The sequence below is a fragment of the Ptiloglossa arizonensis genome, chromosome 2, assembly GCF_051014685.1.
Source record: "Ptiloglossa arizonensis isolate GNS036 chromosome 2, iyPtiAriz1_principal, whole genome shotgun sequence".
NCBI classification, from domain to species: domain Eukaryota; kingdom Metazoa; phylum Arthropoda; class Insecta; order Hymenoptera; family Colletidae; genus Ptiloglossa; species Ptiloglossa arizonensis.
This window is the reverse complement of record NC_135049.1, coordinates 27,125,324-27,145,714: the sequence shown is the minus strand read 5'-3', so window position 1 is coordinate 27,145,714 and position 20,391 is coordinate 27,125,324. Positions and strand designations below refer to the sequence as shown.

Genomic DNA, 20,391 nt, shown 5'->3' with positions numbered 1-20,391 from the left:
CGTGGAGCTTGAACGCGAGCTGACGAGTTATACGTTAACTTTGCTACGTATCGCAGGTTTTATGACGAGAGAATATCCACGGATTTACGGACTTACTCGATAGATCATTTTTTTAATGAAAATTTCCGCGCGCAGAGTAGTTCCGGTGATTTCGAGTATCCTAAACATCACGAGAGTCGAGATTCAAATATCGAGATTAGGTTTCATAACAAAGTGTTTAGTTGTACCTTCTTCCTTACTCTTACACTCGTGTGTACACTTTCACGTATACGTAATAAAGATGTTTAGTAATAACTGACGTATCCCGTGCTCGTAATAGCTTATAGATGCACCGCGAACAAGTTCAGTTATTATCCATTAGAAAAAATGGGTAAAAAAAACGAAAACTTATCGTTTCTTCTCAATTTGGGGTACGATAAGAACTTCGTGACGAAACATTTTATTCATTTTATTTTTAACGATGACAAAGAACAAAAAATAGCCAATCTCCGTGAAAAATTATTCAGATTCTTCTTTTTTTTTTAATAAACCAGCAATTTCTTTTATTTTGTTCCACGGTGAAGATTGCTGATGTTTCAACGCAACTCTGTTTGTCGCTTTGTCTGTTTTAAGTGGCAAATTATGCAATTAGAATGGTTTCTGTTGGCATAAAGCTAGTAAAAGAGTCGGCATTTAATCGGTATTCGTCTGAAAGGCTGCTACGTATGCTGGTGACCCTGACATTTACGTCGATGCATTTCACGTGTCTGTTGCTGCGAACGCTGAGCATTAAGTACTGTTCACATAGACGTGTTGTCTTGACGAGTTCATAATAGCTCTGTTGCTCGTACACACAACACCATTCGTTCTTCTTTTTTTTTTTTTTTTTTTTTATTACTAACGACGCCTCGAGTCCCTCTCGTGTCTACGTACCCCTTTGTTTAACAGAAAAATATACATTTCTTTATTCTCAACACCTTATACATGGAAAAATTATATAATCGAATAGGAATTATAAAGGAATAGAAATTATCATCTCACGAGGTGGTATCGTAATTCCTTTTCATTCTTGACAATTCTTTATTTATTGCGTGATTAATAAAACGCTGAATGCTATTATTTATACATCATAACAATCGATCGATTCAACGCGCAGATTATTATTCATTGAATACGTTGCATTGTAAGATACGAGGTTAAATCTCGTAACAGCATTTTTTAACTACACGTGGTCTCTTACGTGCTTATGTGTTAGGAGTACACACGATTGATCGATATTAAGATTTAGGATCGCGACGATTATTTTCTTCGGAATAGTTTCTTCACCGTATTAATTTACAAAATAACGGAGGAAAAGTTAGTTGCGGTGAGAACGTTGTGCGTAAAAAATACAAAAGAAAACGGAAAGAAAGCACAAAAATCGACGTTAAAAATATTTAACAATCGCAAGATCACATTGCATCGAATCTATGTTATCTTTGCGACACTCCGGCTTATTAATTCTCCGTATTCTTTTCTTTTTACCGTTCTTTTGAATACATTGTTACACTCGGATATTATTGTATTAGATTTCAAACGGTTCGAAGAGTACAGTAATCGCGAGCGTTAAAATATTAAAATCGGCCCGCCAAAGACTATCGAATGGTCCGCGCGAACTATCGATCGCGCCTGTCGGAAATCGTTCCTCGAAACACAATGATACACGCCATCTGGCGTTTCAGCCACGTGACAAGTCGAAGTTCTCTGCGGTGGAAGGGATTCTCGTTATGATTTCGTCGACGGCAGCGCACAATCCTAGAGACGCAGAAATACGAATCGCATAATAGATATCGCGCCGTTGATTTCCAACCGGGCGAATCGTCGAGCGTCGACGTTTTCATTCCCGAATACCGCGATAAATAATCGCGACGCGCAGCCAGGTACTCATCATCCGAGCAGCGCGGTGTAATTCAGTAGCCAACGAACGTTTCAGGAGGTCCCTGTCGTCGTCGTCGTCCCCCCCTCCTCACTCCCTCCCTAACGACATTATAAAAGAATCAAGCGATCCGCTAAGCCGCCTCGCGCGTCAACCTGTTTGCAAATCGGTGTCGGTGTATTGACATTCTCGCGCGCGCGCGCGCGTTCGCAATGAAAACGAGCGAGAAAACCTGTTTAACGTGCAAATATTGAGCCGCTACTAGGTTCCTCTCTTGTAACAGTCTTGGCAACGACAATAACGCGAAACGGTGTGAATATTAATCGGGAGATTCGCCGCAGCGTTTCACCGTGCCCGTGTTGATCTCCCGCTCTCCCGCTCGCCGCGCTCCTCGCCCCCCTGCCCCTCGTCCGGGCCGAATAGTTCGCGAGTACCCAGAATTGTATTTCTTCGAGAATCTCGATTCCACGAGCGCCCCGTTGCGGATCACCCGACGAACATCCGAGGCACCGTTGCTCGGCGTAAACCACGACACCGGCGGGGAACTCACCGGTTGAAATTAAATGCAAATAGTCCGCGTGGTCGACGCCGCTGTAAAATATGTTCCAAAAGGACGCTCGCGGCCGGCCGCAATCTTCCTTCGGCGATAAGATCGCCCATGCTAAAAATAAAACGGTTCGGTACGCGCGGCCGTATCGCGAGCCGGGCAACCACGGCACGGGCACGAACTCACGGCGTTGCACGGTACCAAAAATTTACGACGGCCTACGGTACCAGGATTTTATTAAGATTGGCGCCCGGAGGAATGCAAGCTTAACGGGTCGCCGTGGCCCAGCCTTCTTCTTCTTCTTCCTCGATCCAACCAGCATCCCGATCCATCCGTCCGCTCGTACTCTGAGCGCAACCTACACGTCGCGCGCGGCCCGATCGTTTTGCATCTCGAGAGGATCAGGCGTGTTTCGAAGCGCGTTTTTTTCAACGCGATGCAAAGCGCTCGAGCACCGGGACTGTGACCCAACCGCGCCCGCACCCGAATCGTCGCCACGACCCGTTATCGTAGCGCGATTTTCGTTCAACAGGGCGCGTTGTTTACGGGAAGGGAGACACTCGGTGTTCTGAAGGCGAAGAAAGAATTTCGGATTTTTATCCGAACATAAATCGATATTTTTATAAAGAACCTTTACCACGCTACGGGGACAAAGGGTTGAAATAACATACGTAAGCTGGAAAATTTGAAACGTCGTGTGGAACAACATATATCCCGTTAGTGGCGAAAGGGTTAGTGGAGACGGAGAGAAAAGGAAGATAGAGAACATAACGGGAAAATAAAGCAACTGAAATGTGATTAGTACTTGTTACGTATTGTGACGCCCCGGTTCGTGAAAATAATTAATTTCTACTTAATCTTTTGTCCCCTTGACATTATCGCGTGTCTTCTGCACTATTTGAGTACGCTCGCTCTTTATCGTTTAGAAATAAGAATCGTATACCAACATTGAGCGTTAGATTTGCTGTATTAGAAAATGGTAAAGGATACATAATAGGATAGAATAAGATGGAAAATGTAACGAGAGTTTTAGAGTAGAAATTATTTTCTGTAAGCATACACGGTGATTAAATAATTGTTCCATTTGATAAATTAATCACTTTTATAATCTAACAGCAGAATCACAACGAGACAAGTTAGTCCCGAAGGGCAGAAAGAGCGTGTATTGTCTCTACGATATTAATCGCTTGAACTAATCGATCGTATCGTTACTTGCAGGATTCCCTGTCAATATCAACAATAATGCCGTGACCTTCGAACGTCGTAGATGAACCGCAAAGATGTACGAACTGCACCGTCGAAGGTTACCAACAAGGTCGTGTGCTCTTCTGTATCTTCGATGACTAGGTATGGAACAAATTAGAGAAGCATACGAATGGGGGAATCTGTCGTATTTGTGTTTCTTTTGTAGAATGATCGTTCTGTTGTTACAACGTTGCACGATGAACATTGGAAGTAAAATATAATTCCAGAATCCATTGGAGATCTCCGATAACTTATCTATGGAATAATTGAGAGGAAAATGTTGGATCAAGTTATTTACGATGGATAAAAATAATTAATTCAAAATTATTTTGAAAATTACATTTTTTTCAAGACCGCAATCGGTCACGTTATCGGCACGATAACAAGAGCTATTTTTTTCCTACTCAAAGAATTCTCTCACTTTATTCACCGAAATTTCGCTACTATCCGTTAAAGTATCGTGTTTTTTAGTTTGTATCAAAGTACTTACTTCGAACAAGTGAAGAATATTTCTTCGATAAGTATGTATGTTCGTAGAAAAAAAGAAGTATACGTTTCTTCGAAACGTGTACAAATAAGTATCCAAGGTTTGAAAAAGCTATTGTATAATAGTATCTTGGTAAAAAATTCAGAATGAAACGCCTTTTTTGGTGTTCCAGAGTGGAAGACCCCATTAAGGAAAACGCTTAAACATCCGACAAAAGAAATCTGAAAGCATCGAAGAGAGGACTCGGAGGAGCAGTGACAGAAGAATCGGGCAGTCTCCGGGACTTCCGGTATTTATATCGTCGATTTACCTCGTGAATCCTGGCGAACCCGATCACAGCTCTCGCGAGCACACGAACGTGGGCGTGAACTTTTCAATAAAGCCAGTCTCTCTCTCGCAGATGCTTGGTTGAACGCGTGTATTGGGATCAATGACACGCCCGCAGATCCCCCGGAGGTATCCTCTACGAGGTACGTAGAGGCATCCTGTAGAATTCCAACCACCTTCCTCGACTTCACAGCAGGACCTACTGGTTTCTATTTATACATCGCGCGAGACCTTGCAGCTTATGGCTCGCGCGCTTACGGACTCTGTTCCGGACCGGTTCAAAGCGCTGTCGCGACCCGACCGTCGTCATGAAACGATCGTGTCGATCTTTTCGAGTTAATGTCACGATCAGGACGCATTATCACGTTATTTTATATCCCAGTACATATATCTAAACTCCCAAAAAGGAGTTTCACAGTGTACTGTGCTATGAGAACGTTAAATTCTACCAATGAGTAAACAACTTCTCATTAGAGACCGTTGTATTTTCTTTCTCGTGGATTCGTTAAGGCTATTACCCAGTTCGTAAAATATTTGGACAACGGGAAAAAAATTATTATCGATGTGGTCGAGTATTTGTTGTAATTTTTTGATATCACACTATAATACCTGTTTGGTGTACTGCGTTATAAAAATGTTGAATAACTCTTTTGAGTGTCGAATAACTCTTGTTGAATGACTCTTTTTCGTGTAATTATCGTGATTTCGAATCGCCTCGTAAAGTATTTCAACGATAAAGGAACGTTATATTTTATAAGTTTGGATTATAAAGTATTTAAAGTAAAATATGGAAATGCGATCCCAGACCGAGTATAACAAACAAGCCGCGATTGTGTTTGCAGTACTTTGGTAATTGACAGGGATTTATCTTAAAGGAAACGTATGTTAAGTATTATTTACGTTATAATAGTTCTATTTCCATTGAAACGAAAAAAAAATTAAGTATCTATTCAATCTTTCCAGTATGTATTGATAGATGTATACTTACTATATCGCACTATTTTTTGTACATTGTTTTCGTACGAGGAATTAATACCGTATTATATTTATATTTATAGAAAAAGATATATTTTATTATTTGAAACTTATCAATATGTAATGATGCCATCTACCGAGTGAATCATTTACTACCGCGAGTGTATGCATACAACGTGTTCCAACAAGCATTGGTTTTGCAAAATATTGACACAATATCTTTATCTTTTAGTCAGTATTTTAAAAGGATTCGAATCAATATGGCTGTAAAAATATCGGAAATATTTAATTCGTTTCAGGATTTCTTAACTGATGAAGAAAAATTACGTGAGGTGAGTACAGATAACTTATTACCATGTAATTTTTCACATGATAAATGATTAACTCTGTTAAAAATTTGATATAAACTTTAATAATACGAAAAATTCTAATAAGAATATTTGAAACATTATTCGCTTCTTTTTTTATTTGTTTTACAGTATTTTATATCAAATACTTTTATACATAACGTGTATGTTAGGTTAGAATGTGTATACATATTGTCATCTGAAAGACTATTAGAGTTTTATATTGAAATGGCTAAAAACATAATATGTGTAAAGTCTGGGTTAAATTAAATAAAATTAATTTTCTTTTCCTAAAGAAAATTCGTGTTGTTGTGCGACTTCTTGAAAAGCAATCCAGAGACATCCTGATAATATTACAAAACATTCATAATGAAAATAAGTTGGATGAAAACATAAGTAGGTATATATATATATATATATATAATATATCTCCAAATTGCTAAAACAGCTATTTCTTTGTTCATTTACAGTTGTATCTCAATATTGTGCAACATCGAGAGTATTATTTGAAAATGTGCGTGAAAATTATGCCACACTCGCAGAAATTGTACCAAAGGATCAGTACTATAGATTTTACGATCATTGGCGTTTTGTCACACAAAAATTGTGTTTCTTAGCTTCTTTAATAATATATTTAGAAATTAAGGTTTTAGTTTCTAAAGAAACTGTTGCAGAATTATTAGGAGGTATATGGTTTATAATATAAGTTTATTTACTTTTCTTTTTATACTAAATTTTTTATTACAAATCTAGTTAAAAATAATAGAGAAGATGGTTTTCACTTGGATTTGGAAGACTTCTTAATGGGTTTACTACAATTATCTGCAGAACTGGTATGTATATTTTATAATATAACTGTAGTTGCTACTTATTTATACATTACATTTCAGAGTCGTTTTGCTGTAAATAGTGTTACTAATGGTGATTATAATCGACCTATAGAGATAGCGCGATTTGTGAATGAATTAAATATAGGCTTCAGACTTTTAAATTTGAAAAATGATAACCTAAGGAAACATTTCGATACTTTGAAGTACTCCGTTAAAAAGATAGAAGAAGTAGTTTATGATCTTAGTATACGAGGTTTAAAATCATCTGTAAGTCCAACCATTCCAGATGCAAAGTAAATATTATAATATTAATAATATAATTACTAATAATAAAACATTATATCTCTTTTCTTTCACACATCTTGAGAGTAACTCCCAAACAACTCGTCTAACAGCTGCCCATCACCATTGATATATTCAGTGGAACATTAGTAAAGCATAATAAATCATTAACATGTATAACAATATATATCTTTATGCATAATAAAATATTGAAACACATATTTTTATATTAATATTATTTAAGCTGTATAAATAACAGTAATTATCTATATTCTTTCATTTAATTTTTATACTTTATAAATTGTCTAAAATAACTTGGTAAAAAAATGCCATGATAGTTAAGTCTTTGTAAACTAATAACCTTCTTGTAAATTTACGATATTTAACAAGGTTTCTCCTTTAATGAATTTCTCATAATTCTCAGCAAAAAATCTAGCAACATCCTGAGGACGAGTTACGCCTGAAATGTGTGGTGAGATAGTAACCTACATAAAAATGGTATTAATTAAAATTAGTTAATTTACATTAATGTCAACATTTGCCATTTATGTTATAATGCAAGAAAGAATTACCTGTGGTAATGACCACAATTTACTAGCTTCTGACAACGGTTCTTTTTCAAAAACATCTAATATTGCCCCAGAAATCCACTGTTGCTGAAGAGCATTTAATAAATCTGTTTCATTAATAATTGTTCCTCGACCTATATTGATGAAAACGCTACCTCGATTTTTACAATTCTGTAGTATATTTCCATTTAATAAACCTAAAGTATTTGAGGTGCATGGTAAAACATTAACAATATAATCACAATGTGTCAACATTTCAGGTAAAAATTCAATTGTTCTATGTTCATCAAGATAATCTAATTTTTCTTTCAGTGGTGTCCGGGTCACTCCCCATACAGTGGCTCCAAATGTTTTTAATTTCTGTGCAACTGCAAGAATTAAATGAATATTTATGTAAGATCAAATACTTTTATCAGCAATAGTCAATGAAGAATATCATACTTGATTTTCCAATATTTCCTAAGCCTAAAACACCCACAGATAAATCACAAATCAACCTGTAATTAGAAATTTGTCCATTTGTTGCCCATTGACAATTTTTTTGGTTTTCATATTGTTGCCTCTGATTGCGTTCAAAGTTAAAGATATGTGCTATTACATATTCAGACATAGCAAAACCGAAGGCTTTGTCAGAAAAACGTGTAATAATATAATTATTTTCTTTATTTTGTAAGTGAGAGGCAATTTTTTCGATACCAGCCCACGTTGTTTGTACCCATTTTAAAGATGGTAACTTATCTATATATGGTAAAAACAAATTACAATCAGTTACCACTATGTCCGCATTTTTTAATATCGACAACGTGTCATTTTTGTCTAAAAAAAAAAAGGAAATACAATTAAACAATAAAATTATAGCTAGCAGGAATGCAAATTAAACTATATTCTTCAACTTTTATGCGATGAAAGTTCTTTAACATTGGTCTATGAATCATTGAACGAAAGCGTGTTTGAAATATGCGTCAAATATTTGAATAGGGTGGATTTTCCGCCAAGGTGTACATACATGTGAAATACGCAAATTCAGTGTACAGGGGATCGTAGTGGTAGTGCGTTTTAACACGTGCTCGCTGCGAAAGCTCTCGTGAGCCGAAGAAATTCGAGCTCCATAGGCATGCGGGAAAGTGTATGTCAAAAATAATACCTGGCGAAACATCATATATCGTTGACTTTGGAAGTTGCATTCGAAGATGGTAAGATAACCTAGGAATCACGGATAGAATTGCGATTGTATGCGCCATGTCGATACGCGGGAATATGATCTAGCCTCAATGAAAGATTTTCACTGTCAAATATAATATCCAACAATTAATTTATCGTCCTCACTTACTGTAAACGTTTCGTAATTAATAATCTGACGTTACGTCGTATTGGGTTCGACGTGTTGCATTGCTGGATCTTAACCTAAGTTTCCAGTTGGACGTACGAGAGATACATTTTTATATAAGGAATCATTACTTATGCGTTATCATTTGTATCCTATTTTTAATTTTTAATTTTTATATTAATTATTTTAATTTAATTATTTTGTTTTCATTTGCATCCGTCAAATTTTATTTTATTTTAAACATACATTATCTGACGAATTTGTAACACCACTATGTCTTTTCAAATAATTTAGTTTAAAATCATCTTAGTTATGTTTTTAAACGAACTGATATATATTTGCTCAATTTTGATGCTGAAATTGTAAATAATGCAAGTAAATATAATAACATTTAATGAGATTAATTTAATCAAGGATTTCGTTTGTCTAGACGAATTGAAAATTCAAAGTATCCGCATGAGAGCGACGCGTGCGCAAAGTATAAGTATCCTAAAATACAAACACGAATATATTCATATCGATAATAAATTGCAATTTCGTTTCATTAACAGTTGGTTCGTTATTTATGTAAAATGATTAATATAATAGACATAAATATTCATTGTATTTGTTACATTTTGCAGAATTCGCATTTTTGCAATGCGATGGAGAAACATCAACCTTTACTTCGAAGGAACAACGATATATTTTTATTATAAAGCCATAACTGAGTGTGTGTTAATTTTCAATCGTTTAAAACATTTTGATGTTTATTTCTAACAATCTATAATTCTTATGGTTTGTACATTTATTAAAATAAGTGGCGATAGGTTAATGAAAGCTTTGTTACATTGGACGCCACCTCACAAGATCCATCACAATTATCGCATTCTTGAAAATGAATAGTTTTATTATCGTGGAAAATTTTATTTAAAATTTTAAAAAATGACAATTGAAATAGTATTTTTAGCGCTATAACATTTGAAAAAGATTTAATTGGAATTTTTAAAAATATCAATATTAACTTCAAATAATGAAATTATTTCAAGTTATTCTTTTAAATGATGTAACATTAATTGTATTTCAAATTTTATGAGTATGAATATAATAAAACAATCCGTTATTTGAAATAATATTTCAAGTTTCAATATTTAGAATTGATAATGTAATATAAATCTAATACACGATATTTTGAAAGTGTCCAGGTCCGTTGTAAATGAATATTGATAAATTTCCAGAGCATCTGACTTTGAACAATCAAATTTTATAATATAAATGCAAAGATAGTGTGAACGAGGCTTATATTGAGATGAAACGTAAAGCGTCCAATAAGCGCTCGCGAGTCGACCGGTGGCGGCAGCGAGCCGATTCCCGCGCGGCGCACGTCGCATCGCGGAACTGCTCGAGCTGAACGTGTTAAATGGCTGTGCGTCGGCCATGATGGCTTTGAGCAGGGACCGTGTCACGCAAACATGTTTTCAAAGTGATATATCTCGTTTGGTGACTGAGTGACCGTGTTCCAGCGCGATGGCCGGAGAACGATGAGGCCCTGACCGCTCTCTGTGCCGGGTATTACGGGCGCAGGGCCCCCAGCCAGGCCCAGTCAGGTTCACGTTCCGCAAGCCCGAGGCCCGAGCCGACCCGACTGGCCTCACGGTTCGACACCAGCCAACTCGGTTGTCAACACGCGAGCCAGCCGCCTCAGGATGAGCAAGCTGTCGTTCAGGGCCCGCGCCCTGGACGCTTCCAAGCCCATGCCGATTTACATGGCCGAGGAACTGCCGGATCTGCCAGATTACTCGGCCATTAACCGTGCTGTGCCCCAAATGCCCAGCGGCATGGAAAAGGAAGAGGAATGTGTAAGTCGGACTGTTCAGCCTTCTTCCAGCATGTTTTCCCCGTCCGCCATCTTACCCTCGGGCGCATCTTCGTAAACAACCGGCAGATGGCAGTCTGCTTACCATTATTATGTGCAAAAATTCTTTATTTTTTATCGTTAAACATAATTGCCAACTTTCTTTTACCCGTTATACTTGTTCTTTGAATATCAGTACACTTAGATAAAAGATTATTGACAGCTGTCAGCACCTTGTTTCAAAGCAACAGCAGAATAAAAAATGATGTTCCAATGTTATAGTTCGGCATGCTGAAACTTAAAACATTTATAGCTCTTGATGGTTTGTGTTGCTTCTGTAGTGTTCTACGATTTTCAAAACTACCCTTACGTAGTAGTTAATTTATTTGACTATTTCTTATCATGTAAACGATTATTCAATATTACTTTCTTAAAGTTGATTGTGAACGATGGTAATACGTTACTAAAGTAACGATAATACTGGAATACTATGCAAGACAAATGTTATGATATTTACTAATTTTCTATGTGTCTTTCATTTGTAATATATTTTATAAGCAAATAAGTTTATCTGCTAATCATATAGAGTAGTTATATTAAAACTATAAAAAATCGAATGAAGATATGTACGTTAGTTTTATTATTATACGTTGGTATTTATATTTTTACTTGAAGTATTTCAGATATATTTTTTAAATTGTTTTTGTTTATATAATCATTTCTTTCTATGCATTGAATACATCTAAATTATTTTACATTTTTCAAGGATATTATTTATACTATATCATTCAATTGTAATTTTACCATGTTTTATTTAGTTTTTTTTTTTTTTCTTTTTTAATAAGACAGAGCAAATATAATAATTATAAGTAATCTATACAGTATCAAGTTTTATATGGCATCAATTCTTTGCACAGGAACATCACTTGCAAAGAGCAATATGTACGGGTCTAATCATTCCTACCCCTGAAGTAACTGACTTGGCAGATGCAGAAGCTTATGACAAGATATACCCAGCTGACTATAAGCTACCTCGTCAACTTATACATATGCAGCGTAAGCAAATACAGTAACAAATTTCTAATATATAATATTTAATTCTATTTTCTAAACAAAAAATATAATAAATGTATATATTTCGTTTTAAAGCTTTTGCAATGGAACAAGATATTCCGGATTATGATATGGATTCGGAAGATGAAAAGTGGGTTGCAGTACAAAGCCGTAAAATGGACTTAACTCCGCTTCAATTTGAGGAAATGATGGATCGTTTGGAGAAAAGTTCAGGACAAACTGTGGTCACTCTTAATGAAGCTAAGGCACTTTTGAAGGAGGACGATGATTTAATTATTGCTGTTTTTGATTACTGGCTAAATAAACGTCTTAAGACAGTAAGTTTTTACATATTATAATACTAAATGTAATTATTTTTATCCATAATAGAAATAATTTTATAAAGTTTTAGGGTTATGTTTATCACAATTTTAATAGTATATTTTACTGTTTGTATTTTCGTGATATTCTTGCAAATTATATGACATAATACCATAAGTACTGTAATCATTTACCAATTTTATTAACTTACATAAGTAATTTTATTATTTAAAATCTATTAAATATTGTCTATAACCTGTTATGTATCATATTACTTTCAAGTAATATTAATTTCAATCATATGTATTTGTTTAATTAATGTATTAATCATAATATAATGATTAATAGTTACTGATGAAAATTCTACCAATGTAAATATATTATTTTCTTTGTTACAGCAACACCCACTTCTGTTAACAGTGAAAACAGAGCATCGGTTTGGTTCAGCTGCCAATAATCCTTATTTAGCGTTTAGACGTAGAACAGAAAAAATGCAAACACGTAAAAATCGCAAGAACGACGAAACTAGTTATGAAAAAATGCTGAAACTTCGTAGGGATCTTAGTAGAGCAGTTACCCTTCTTGAAATGGTTAAACGAAGAGAGAAAACCAAGCGGGAACACTTACATCTTACAATTGAAGTCTATGAAAAAAGGTTGGAACCAATTTCCTTAACTCTTTATACAGTTTCTCCCCTTTATGAAAACAGATCTTGAACTTTATATCATTAAAAAAATATGTGTAGATATCAGGCACAAGACTTTAATGGACAAATATTAGCAGAAGTCTCTGCACTGAAGACACCGAGACCAGCTTTTGCTCCACTGTTTACAAATCAGTTTGGTGTTCATCAAAATTGGGCAAATAAAGTTTGTAGTAAAGTGCGTATATTCGAACATTTGAATAATTAATATTTGTTTTGTGGAAAGAAATTGCATTTGTAATAATGCATTAAACATTATTAATTTCAATCAGGACGAAGTAGTACCCAGGAAAGAAAAAAGACAGTACAAGAAACGAAAACATAAAACTGACAGCAGAGGAGGAAGTTTGGACGATAATGGTGTACGTGGTGGAACAGGTAGCGGAGGCGGTCGAGGAAGTAGGCCTGGTGTTCTTGGAGGCGGGCTGGACCCGCTAATGAGCTCAGACGAAGATAGTCCGCTTCCATCTCATTCACATTCTCAACCCTCAGTTCCCTCGGATCGTGACGACGAAGATACCGCTGACGAGGGTCAATTCGCTTTCCGACGGAATAGAAATAGCACTTATTTACCAGTGAGTGCTGTTAAATTCGTGCAAATTTTTGTTTTTAATGTGCATTTCGTGAAACATTGTTGAACAATTTCTGGCGCGGAATCTAAATCAAACAGGACTTATCTTTATTATATGGGCTATATTACTTAATATTATACCATGGGTGTCATTGAAAACCGTCATGAGTTATTGTAAAAGTGTGGAAATAGTCTTAAAGTTCTTTTTTTCAGGATTGTAGATATAGAGCTTTTCTCTTTGCAGCCTGTATCAGGTGGGTTTGGAAATTGGCCTTGGTGTGATAAAAACGATGGAGGCTTGGCCGATAAGAAGTATAGGTTTGCACTGACCAGTATCAGCAAACCAGTGCCAAGGTGTATTGGTTTTGCACGGCGACGAATTGGTCGGGGTGGAAGGTATGATACATGTGTAATATGGACATGAACGATTATGTAAAAATCAAATTTCTTAATAATCATTTTTGATGGTGTATATTTTTAGAGTAATATTGGATCGTTGTTCGACCGACATGGATGATGTCTGGTCATCTTTAGACTTCACGATACATCAACCAAAACGAGAACCAATGGACTCTGATACAACTGCCACGTCAACAACTCCAGTCAAAAAAGAGTGGTATATTAATTAATAACATATAAAAATATTACTTTTTGGAATAAGATTGATTTATTAATTATATTTATGTTTAATACAGGTTACATTATCGACCAAAGACTCCACCTGTGTCAGTGCATAGTCCAAGTGAAGAAAGTAGTGATACGGACTCTGATGTCGAGCCAACAGTATCTCAAACGAAACCGCTTCCATACCCGTTCCCACCGGAGGCAACATCCATCTGTGTGGAAGTAGAGCCTGAACGTGCGGGAGATGAACCACCTTTTACGTCTGAATTTAATATCGCTGATTATTTCTCGGCGGACGCTGTGTCGGACTTTGACCTTGCCGTGGCGAGTATCACCGGTAGTGCGTGTGTTAGTGGACTGTCGGACAATAACTCTAGCGACTCGCGGACAGACGAGCTGGGCAGTTCACATTTCGTTGTGACTCCGCTACCTAGCAGTCTTTTTGCACAACCTGTGACACAGCAGGGTCGGCCTCAGTGCAGTGGTAGTGGTTCTAGTGTTGTAAATACTTCTACAAGTTCTACAGTCCCGTCGTCTTTCTCGTGTACGACCAATCAAGCAACAACATCGAGTACAGTGTCTACGCAATGCGTAAGTGCTACTTCCGAGGCACAGTCGAACAATCAGTCTAAACAACTACAACAACACAGACAATTGCCAAACAATAGCAGTACTGCCTCCATTCTGTCTAAGTCCTTGACTAGTCCAACAAATAATAGGAATGGCGGCAGTTGTGGCAGTGGTAGTGCTGGAATCAGAGTGTTCAGTGCAAGTACCACAACTAGTGGAACAATAACAAACTTTGGTAATGGCCATCAAAATGGCCCATTACCTCATATAAACAACTCTAACAATATTTCGAATAGCACTCACATGGTGAATAATCAGTCGACGATAGTTCTGCCACAAAAACATCCGCCGTCCAATCTGCTTCCTGGCTTGATCGCGCAGAGCAAATTGGCCAGTCTCGCGAGGCAGCAACAACAAACGCAAAGTCAGGCGCAACAAATCCCAACGTCCGGGGAAATTACGCTTAATAGTAATAGGTAAGTGTATGCATGTGCAGCTGCATAAGCTGACTAGAATAAACAATTAAATGATAAAATATACTGGTTGAGGTTGTTGAAGTTATCACCATGATTTTTATCAATCTGTCTTTAAAGAAGTGGGTTAAATAAAAGACACACATACTTTCATGGAGAATATAAGTAAGGATTGAACAGTTTTTCTAAGTAAAAAAGTTTTATGGGTTTGATTTTTAAATGAAAATAAATATGTATCTCTTTTATAGTTGAATTGTAATACATACATATGTACTTATTCAAACTCCTGCAATCATTTGAAACATGTAACTTTTATTTGCATTAGCAATGTAATAATTTCAAGTACCTCATTCTGTATGTTGATGCTTGTTTATAGAACTTTAGTTATATAGAAATAGGGAAGAAAAATATTTGTTATTATTTAGCATCTTTCAGAGGAACGATATTCTTTTTTCAAAATACTTGTTATCAAAAGTCATATATTTGATTATAGTGAAAGTTTGGATATGGAGGTGGATGGAGTGGAAAGTACAGCTTGCGACGGTAAACCGCAGCAGCAGCAGCTTGTACGGGCAAACAAAACAAATTCATTAGCAATGGAAGTGACATGATGCCTGCTATCGGCACCCCTGTTGCCGCCAATACGTCAGTGGGGGCTTCGCTAACTTTACCTTGCCTATGTCTGCCTGACTTTGGGTACTGGACATGTACTACGTGCTCATTAATACGAAATGCGGTACGGCTAGATTCAATTGCAGAAATGCTCTGATCAGTTGCCTGTTGTGGCCATGACGACGAAATTGTGTCGATTCCATTGCAAGTACCAAGTTATTTTTGATCACAAAAGGATCGTGCTCTATTTCATTTTTCTAAGTCGATTGTTTCCTTGCTCATTGAACAACTGCAATTACTCAATGCAATCACAGTGTTTCACAGAATTTTTAGAAAAAGAAGTTTATTTTTTTAAATACATTACATTAGCACTAGTTTCTGACTAATGTTATTTTTCATTTCTTTCTTGATACAAATTATTCTTTCAGAAAATATAAAAGATAAATAACTGAAATAATATTACTTGCATATCCTCTATTTCTTTGAAAGAATGATTTTGTTCAACGCAAGGGAACTTTTATGTTATTATAACTTGATTCTGAAATATTGAAAAATTGGCAGAACTCTATTGTCATTTTTTTACTCATATGCAAGTAGTACTGCTGGAAAATCTATGATGCAGTTATTGCAATCATATCACAAGCTTTCTCAGACCCAGCATTAATTGTTTTATTGTGAAAATATTGCACAGAGATTTACGCTTGATTCTTCCTCTATTTTAAAATTTTTGAAAGTTTCATATAATTTAATTTGATAATTCTATTTATAAGAAAATTTGCGAATATGTAATAATGGATACATACAGTAAAAATTTGTAAAAAATTAATTTTAAATTATAATTCTCCTTTGCAATACAAAATCTAAATTTTTGAAGATAATACTTCTATGCGTGCGTTTATGATTGTAAATTTTATTTAAAAATTGAAGTATGCCAGAAATAGAAGTGCTGCTTCCTATGAAAACTGTATAGTAAATCTTTTATAAATATCGTTAACAATTACATCATTGCCCATTTCAGTGAACTCAGAATAGAATAATTTGACTTACTGTGAACTTGTATGATTATTTCAATTCTGTACATAGATGCGGTTTAAATATGATAAGATATTATTCAATTTATTTCCTTATAAAGTAGTAATATGTTAAAAGCTTCCAGGCTGTGAAATAATGAAACTATTGTTAACAATAATTATCCTTGAATTAGCATTAAAGTTACTCAAATGATACAGAAAGTTTTGATTATTTCATCAATTGTTGAACCATGCATTTCTGTGCTATTAACATGTAATGAATCACCCTTTATATGCAATTGTAGCATATAAACTTAGATCCTAATGTTGCGTTTGGGAAGCTTGTATCATAAAAATCCATATTACAAAGTAACGAATTCATAATAACCATGTTAAGATTTATAATGTTTACAAAGAACATCTGAGAATTCTTACATTTTTCACTTTAGTAATTGCAAGCTATGGAAGTAAAAATAATTATTAATGAATTTATTTGCCATATAAATTATCAAAGAATCAATTTCTTCTCATAAATGTTTGGATTGGCTTCAAAGTAATCTTGATTATAACTCTTAATATTGTAAAAGAAATTAATACACCAGAAAACAATGTATTGTTGATTTTTTTTATATTTTGCAGCAGGGTTCCAATACTAGTACTTCGGGAAAAAAAACGTATTTTAAATATTTTTATTCATACCAGTAGAATTTATTACAAAAAATGGACAAATTATATAAATGTTAGAACAATAGCTAAGTCTATGTTTAAGCTCAAGTAAACAACTATTAAGTCCCTGCTTAGAACAAACATATAATATCACATCAGAAAGTGCTATTGCCATAAAAATAAGACTCGTTATGTTTATGCATCTATGATTTATTGTAATCAAATACATTTTAAAGTCTACTGGTACAACTATATGAAAACCGAAATTAAGGTGTTTTGGCACTTACACATACATAGTCCATATGCTTCGCTACATAATTTGACTGATAAAATTTGATTACCTGTAAACAAAATGAACATGCAAATAGTTACTGAGTCTGCGCCTATTTTTGCGCGCGTTGTCCTCTTCCTGTCAGTCTTTCTATATTATTATCTCCCTGTCCATGTAACTATTGAGATGTGAAATTAAAACATAAGAAGCAAACCGAAATTAAGTTTCTAAGAAAATTGACAATATTCAGCTTACATTTTCATTCAAAAATAATAAAACTACAGAGAATACAATTGTAAGCTTTTATTTCAAAGGGTTTTTCTTTAACACAATCAAACATTTCATATTTCTGTGTGGCTAATAGAAGCAATGCATGTAAAAATAAATAATAGTAGTTATTCAAAGTAGGCTGTCAAGTATATATGAGTTTGGAACTGACGAAATTCAAGAGTATCTGTTACATAATTTTTATTGTCACTTAAGAAAGATTTCGTTAAACATCTATTGTAATTTGAAATTTATAGGCACTGATCGAGATCAATATCCTAGCCATTTGGACTGAAGATTTCTAATTTAATCCTATTATAAATGGCCATGCTAAAAAGTTTTTCAGATAGTCATTGATTTTCCAGGCTTGAAGCACAGAAATTTTTTTCAAGCATGCAATAAGAAAGTTCTTTCGCGAGCCGTAACGCGAGATCAAGAGAGAAATAAAATATAATGGTGCAAACGTTGCAAATTCTAGGGAGACTTCATAAAATCATAATAAGAAACAAACAAAAAAAGATATATTGTACATATAAAAATAATTACGCTTATTGTATCTCTTACTTTTAGGTAATTAACTGAAAAATAACTGTAATTAATGTTGTTGTGGTAGGCGCACAGCGATGTGTACGAAAATTTATGAATTCGGGACAATTTTAGAGGAGGAGTAATAAAGAAATTTTATCCTGGATAGGACTTATTATTTTGTTAAGAACTTCACTCGCCTGTATATTATATAACATTTTGTGAAATCTAATTTCTGCCACATTTGTACATACTTTAGATATCTTATTATTTCTCTCGTTTTTCTCAAATTCACTGTTGAGCTTGAAGCATTTTATATATCTTTTAACTGTAATCATTCACTTACAATTAAGTCATTTGCTTTTCATAATTTTTCACCGTTACATTCATTCCTTTTTTTTTCTTTTTTTTTTTTAATTTCAATTGCTGAGTCGAGAAAGAATCTTCTGCCATGTATGATTTTGAGAAAGACGAGTGATACTGTGCGGAAACAAATTTCCAAGAATGTACTTGTAAAAACCATTTGTTTATTTTAGTTGGAACGCTTTAAACGAAATATAGTGGTACATGGATTTTTATATAAAATTTATTAATGTTAAAAATATTGACCCAATAGCCACTTTACAAATAAAACGTCAGAAATCTTCAAGGTTTGATCGCTCCAACCAAAGACTGAGTTCGCTTTACATTTTCTGATTTGGCAAACACGAAATTCCACTGACAGAAAGGCCGATATCATTATTTTAATCAATTTACTATAAATGTACTACAGTAGTCGGAGTATTACACAACAATATTTACAGAACGTTTTATGATTTATGGAAATTTGAATAATTTATGTAGTTAATCAGTGAAATTAAAGACAAAAAATATAAGTCGGTCAAATTGGATTGTGAGACTTCGTGTTTACCTAATTTGTTGCATTCGCGGAAAACAATACTGTATCATGTAAGTAGGAATAAGCCGGATCAATGCAACTGTTTAGAGCGATCGAACAACACCTATTATATCGTTTCGTGTGAAAAAAAATTATTCAGAGAAAGAATGAGCTTACAGATATAATGTTTAACGTGAAGCTCTTAAAAAGTTCTGAGTGTTAAAAACTTTTACGATAATATCGACAAGTGTCGAAATGCGGTGTATCTATTATACGTGTATTTTATTCTGTGAATACAGTAGGACTTCTATGTCGCTGTGCGACAGGAAGATTTAATTGGAAAAACGCTCCAACCAAAGCTCCGATTCGAATGAAAGTTTGGCGAGAGTATAGAGAATTTTTCTCGAGATTGTATAATCGGAGAACGCAAGGGGAAGATATCAAGTTCTATGTATGTAGAATGTTTGATCTAGATAACCCTTTAATTTGTTCTTCGATGCAAACATCATCTACTCTCTCGTCCCCTGATAACACCTTTTGCTAAATGCATGTATCAAATTTAATTTGGTCTAAATAAAATATTATCAGATATGCATTAAAATGTGAATTACATTTATTGTTTACAAACCGTTAAAATCTGATAAATAAATTACATTCCTAAATTTTTTCGCTTTTCTAACTTGTGCTTATAACTTTCTAGTATGTGCTTTTTATAATTAACAATAATAAACCTGAAACTCTTACCAACCACAAAACACTTTAAATGCAATTGAAAGTGCTTAATTACATTTATTTACACTTCCATATCAATAGAGAAGTAGAGATGTTATCAGGTAGATGAGTTATGTTTCCTACAAATTACGTATAGAGATCTAAACTCAACTATTGTTTAGTATTAATATCCGTAATTAATGTGATTAACATTTGAATCTATTAGATAATGTAACTAATTGAATGTATATATGTCAATCTACGGGTTGCAATTTGACTATTAAATGTATTCTAATTATGTAACTCTGACAAATTGACAGAACTATAAACAATCCGATTATTGTACATATATATACATATATGAAAAAAAAGATAGTTTGTCAGGGCAAAACTTATAATGCGATATACATATTCTCTGCGTAACTTATGTTAACAGGTCATGATTTATCTTAGTCTATTTCATTTGCCCATTT

The 20,391-nt window shown here is 34.6% G+C and overlaps 3 protein-coding genes and 2 long non-coding RNA genes across 6 annotated transcripts; 3 read left to right on the top strand and 2 right to left on the bottom strand.

Annotated features, from left to right (window-relative positions):
* Positions 1 to 432: 432 nt before the first annotated feature.
* On the bottom strand, positions 433 to 1,957 carry LOC143143628 (uncharacterized). Its single transcript, XR_012991200.1, has 2 exons — positions 1,021 to 1,957; positions 433 to 914 (listed from the first exon to the last, which is right to left on the bottom strand). It is a non-coding gene; the product is annotated as an uncharacterized LOC143143628 (long non-coding RNA).
* LOC143143627 (uncharacterized) lies at positions 1,702 to 5,514 on the top strand. Its single transcript, XR_012991199.1, has 3 exons — positions 1,702 to 3,788; positions 4,346 to 4,462; positions 4,574 to 5,514. It is a non-coding gene; the product is annotated as an uncharacterized LOC143143627 (long non-coding RNA).
* Positions 5,515 to 5,629: 115 nt separating this feature from the next.
* Positions 5,630 to 7,153, top strand: Trsn (translin). Its single transcript, XM_076304646.1, has 5 exons — positions 5,630 to 5,807; positions 6,119 to 6,218; positions 6,293 to 6,508; positions 6,576 to 6,655; positions 6,713 to 7,153. Exons 1-5 carry the CDS (start codon positions 5,736 to 5,738, stop codon positions 6,947 to 6,949), a joined length of 705 nt encoding a protein of 234 aa, XP_076160761.1. The 5' UTR covers positions 5,630 to 5,735; the 3' UTR covers positions 6,950 to 7,153.
* LOC143154967 (glyoxylate/hydroxypyruvate reductase A) lies at positions 6,512 to 9,002 on the bottom strand. 2 transcript variants are annotated; one of them, XM_076327109.1, is made up of 5 exons: positions 8,868 to 9,002; positions 8,648 to 8,788; positions 7,945 to 8,319; positions 7,507 to 7,871; positions 6,512 to 7,419 (listed from the first exon to the last, which is right to left on the bottom strand). In XM_076327109.1, exons 2-5 carry the CDS (start codon positions 8,742 to 8,744, stop codon positions 7,288 to 7,290), a joined length of 969 nt encoding a protein of 322 aa, XP_076183224.1. In that variant the 5' UTR covers positions 8,745 to 8,788; positions 8,868 to 9,002; the 3' UTR covers positions 6,512 to 7,287. The 2 variants fall into 2 exon arrangements, with proteins under 2 accessions (XP_076183224.1, XP_076183223.1); XM_076327108.1 differs by having other exon boundaries at positions 8,648 to 8,927.
* A 1,253-nt stretch (positions 9,003 to 10,255) lies between these two features.
* On the top strand, positions 10,256 to 18,496 carry E(pc) (Enhancer of Polycomb). The gene is made up of 10 exons (XM_076304243.1): positions 10,256 to 10,668; positions 11,582 to 11,720; positions 11,814 to 12,055; positions 12,437 to 12,693; positions 12,784 to 12,919; positions 13,014 to 13,316; positions 13,557 to 13,708; positions 13,794 to 13,928; positions 14,008 to 14,982; positions 15,473 to 18,496. Exons 1-10 carry the CDS (start codon positions 10,516 to 10,518, stop codon positions 15,588 to 15,590), a joined length of 2,610 nt encoding a protein of 869 aa, XP_076160358.1. The 5' UTR covers positions 10,256 to 10,515; the 3' UTR covers positions 15,591 to 18,496.
* The last annotated feature ends 1,895 nt before the right edge of the window (positions 18,497 to 20,391 follow it).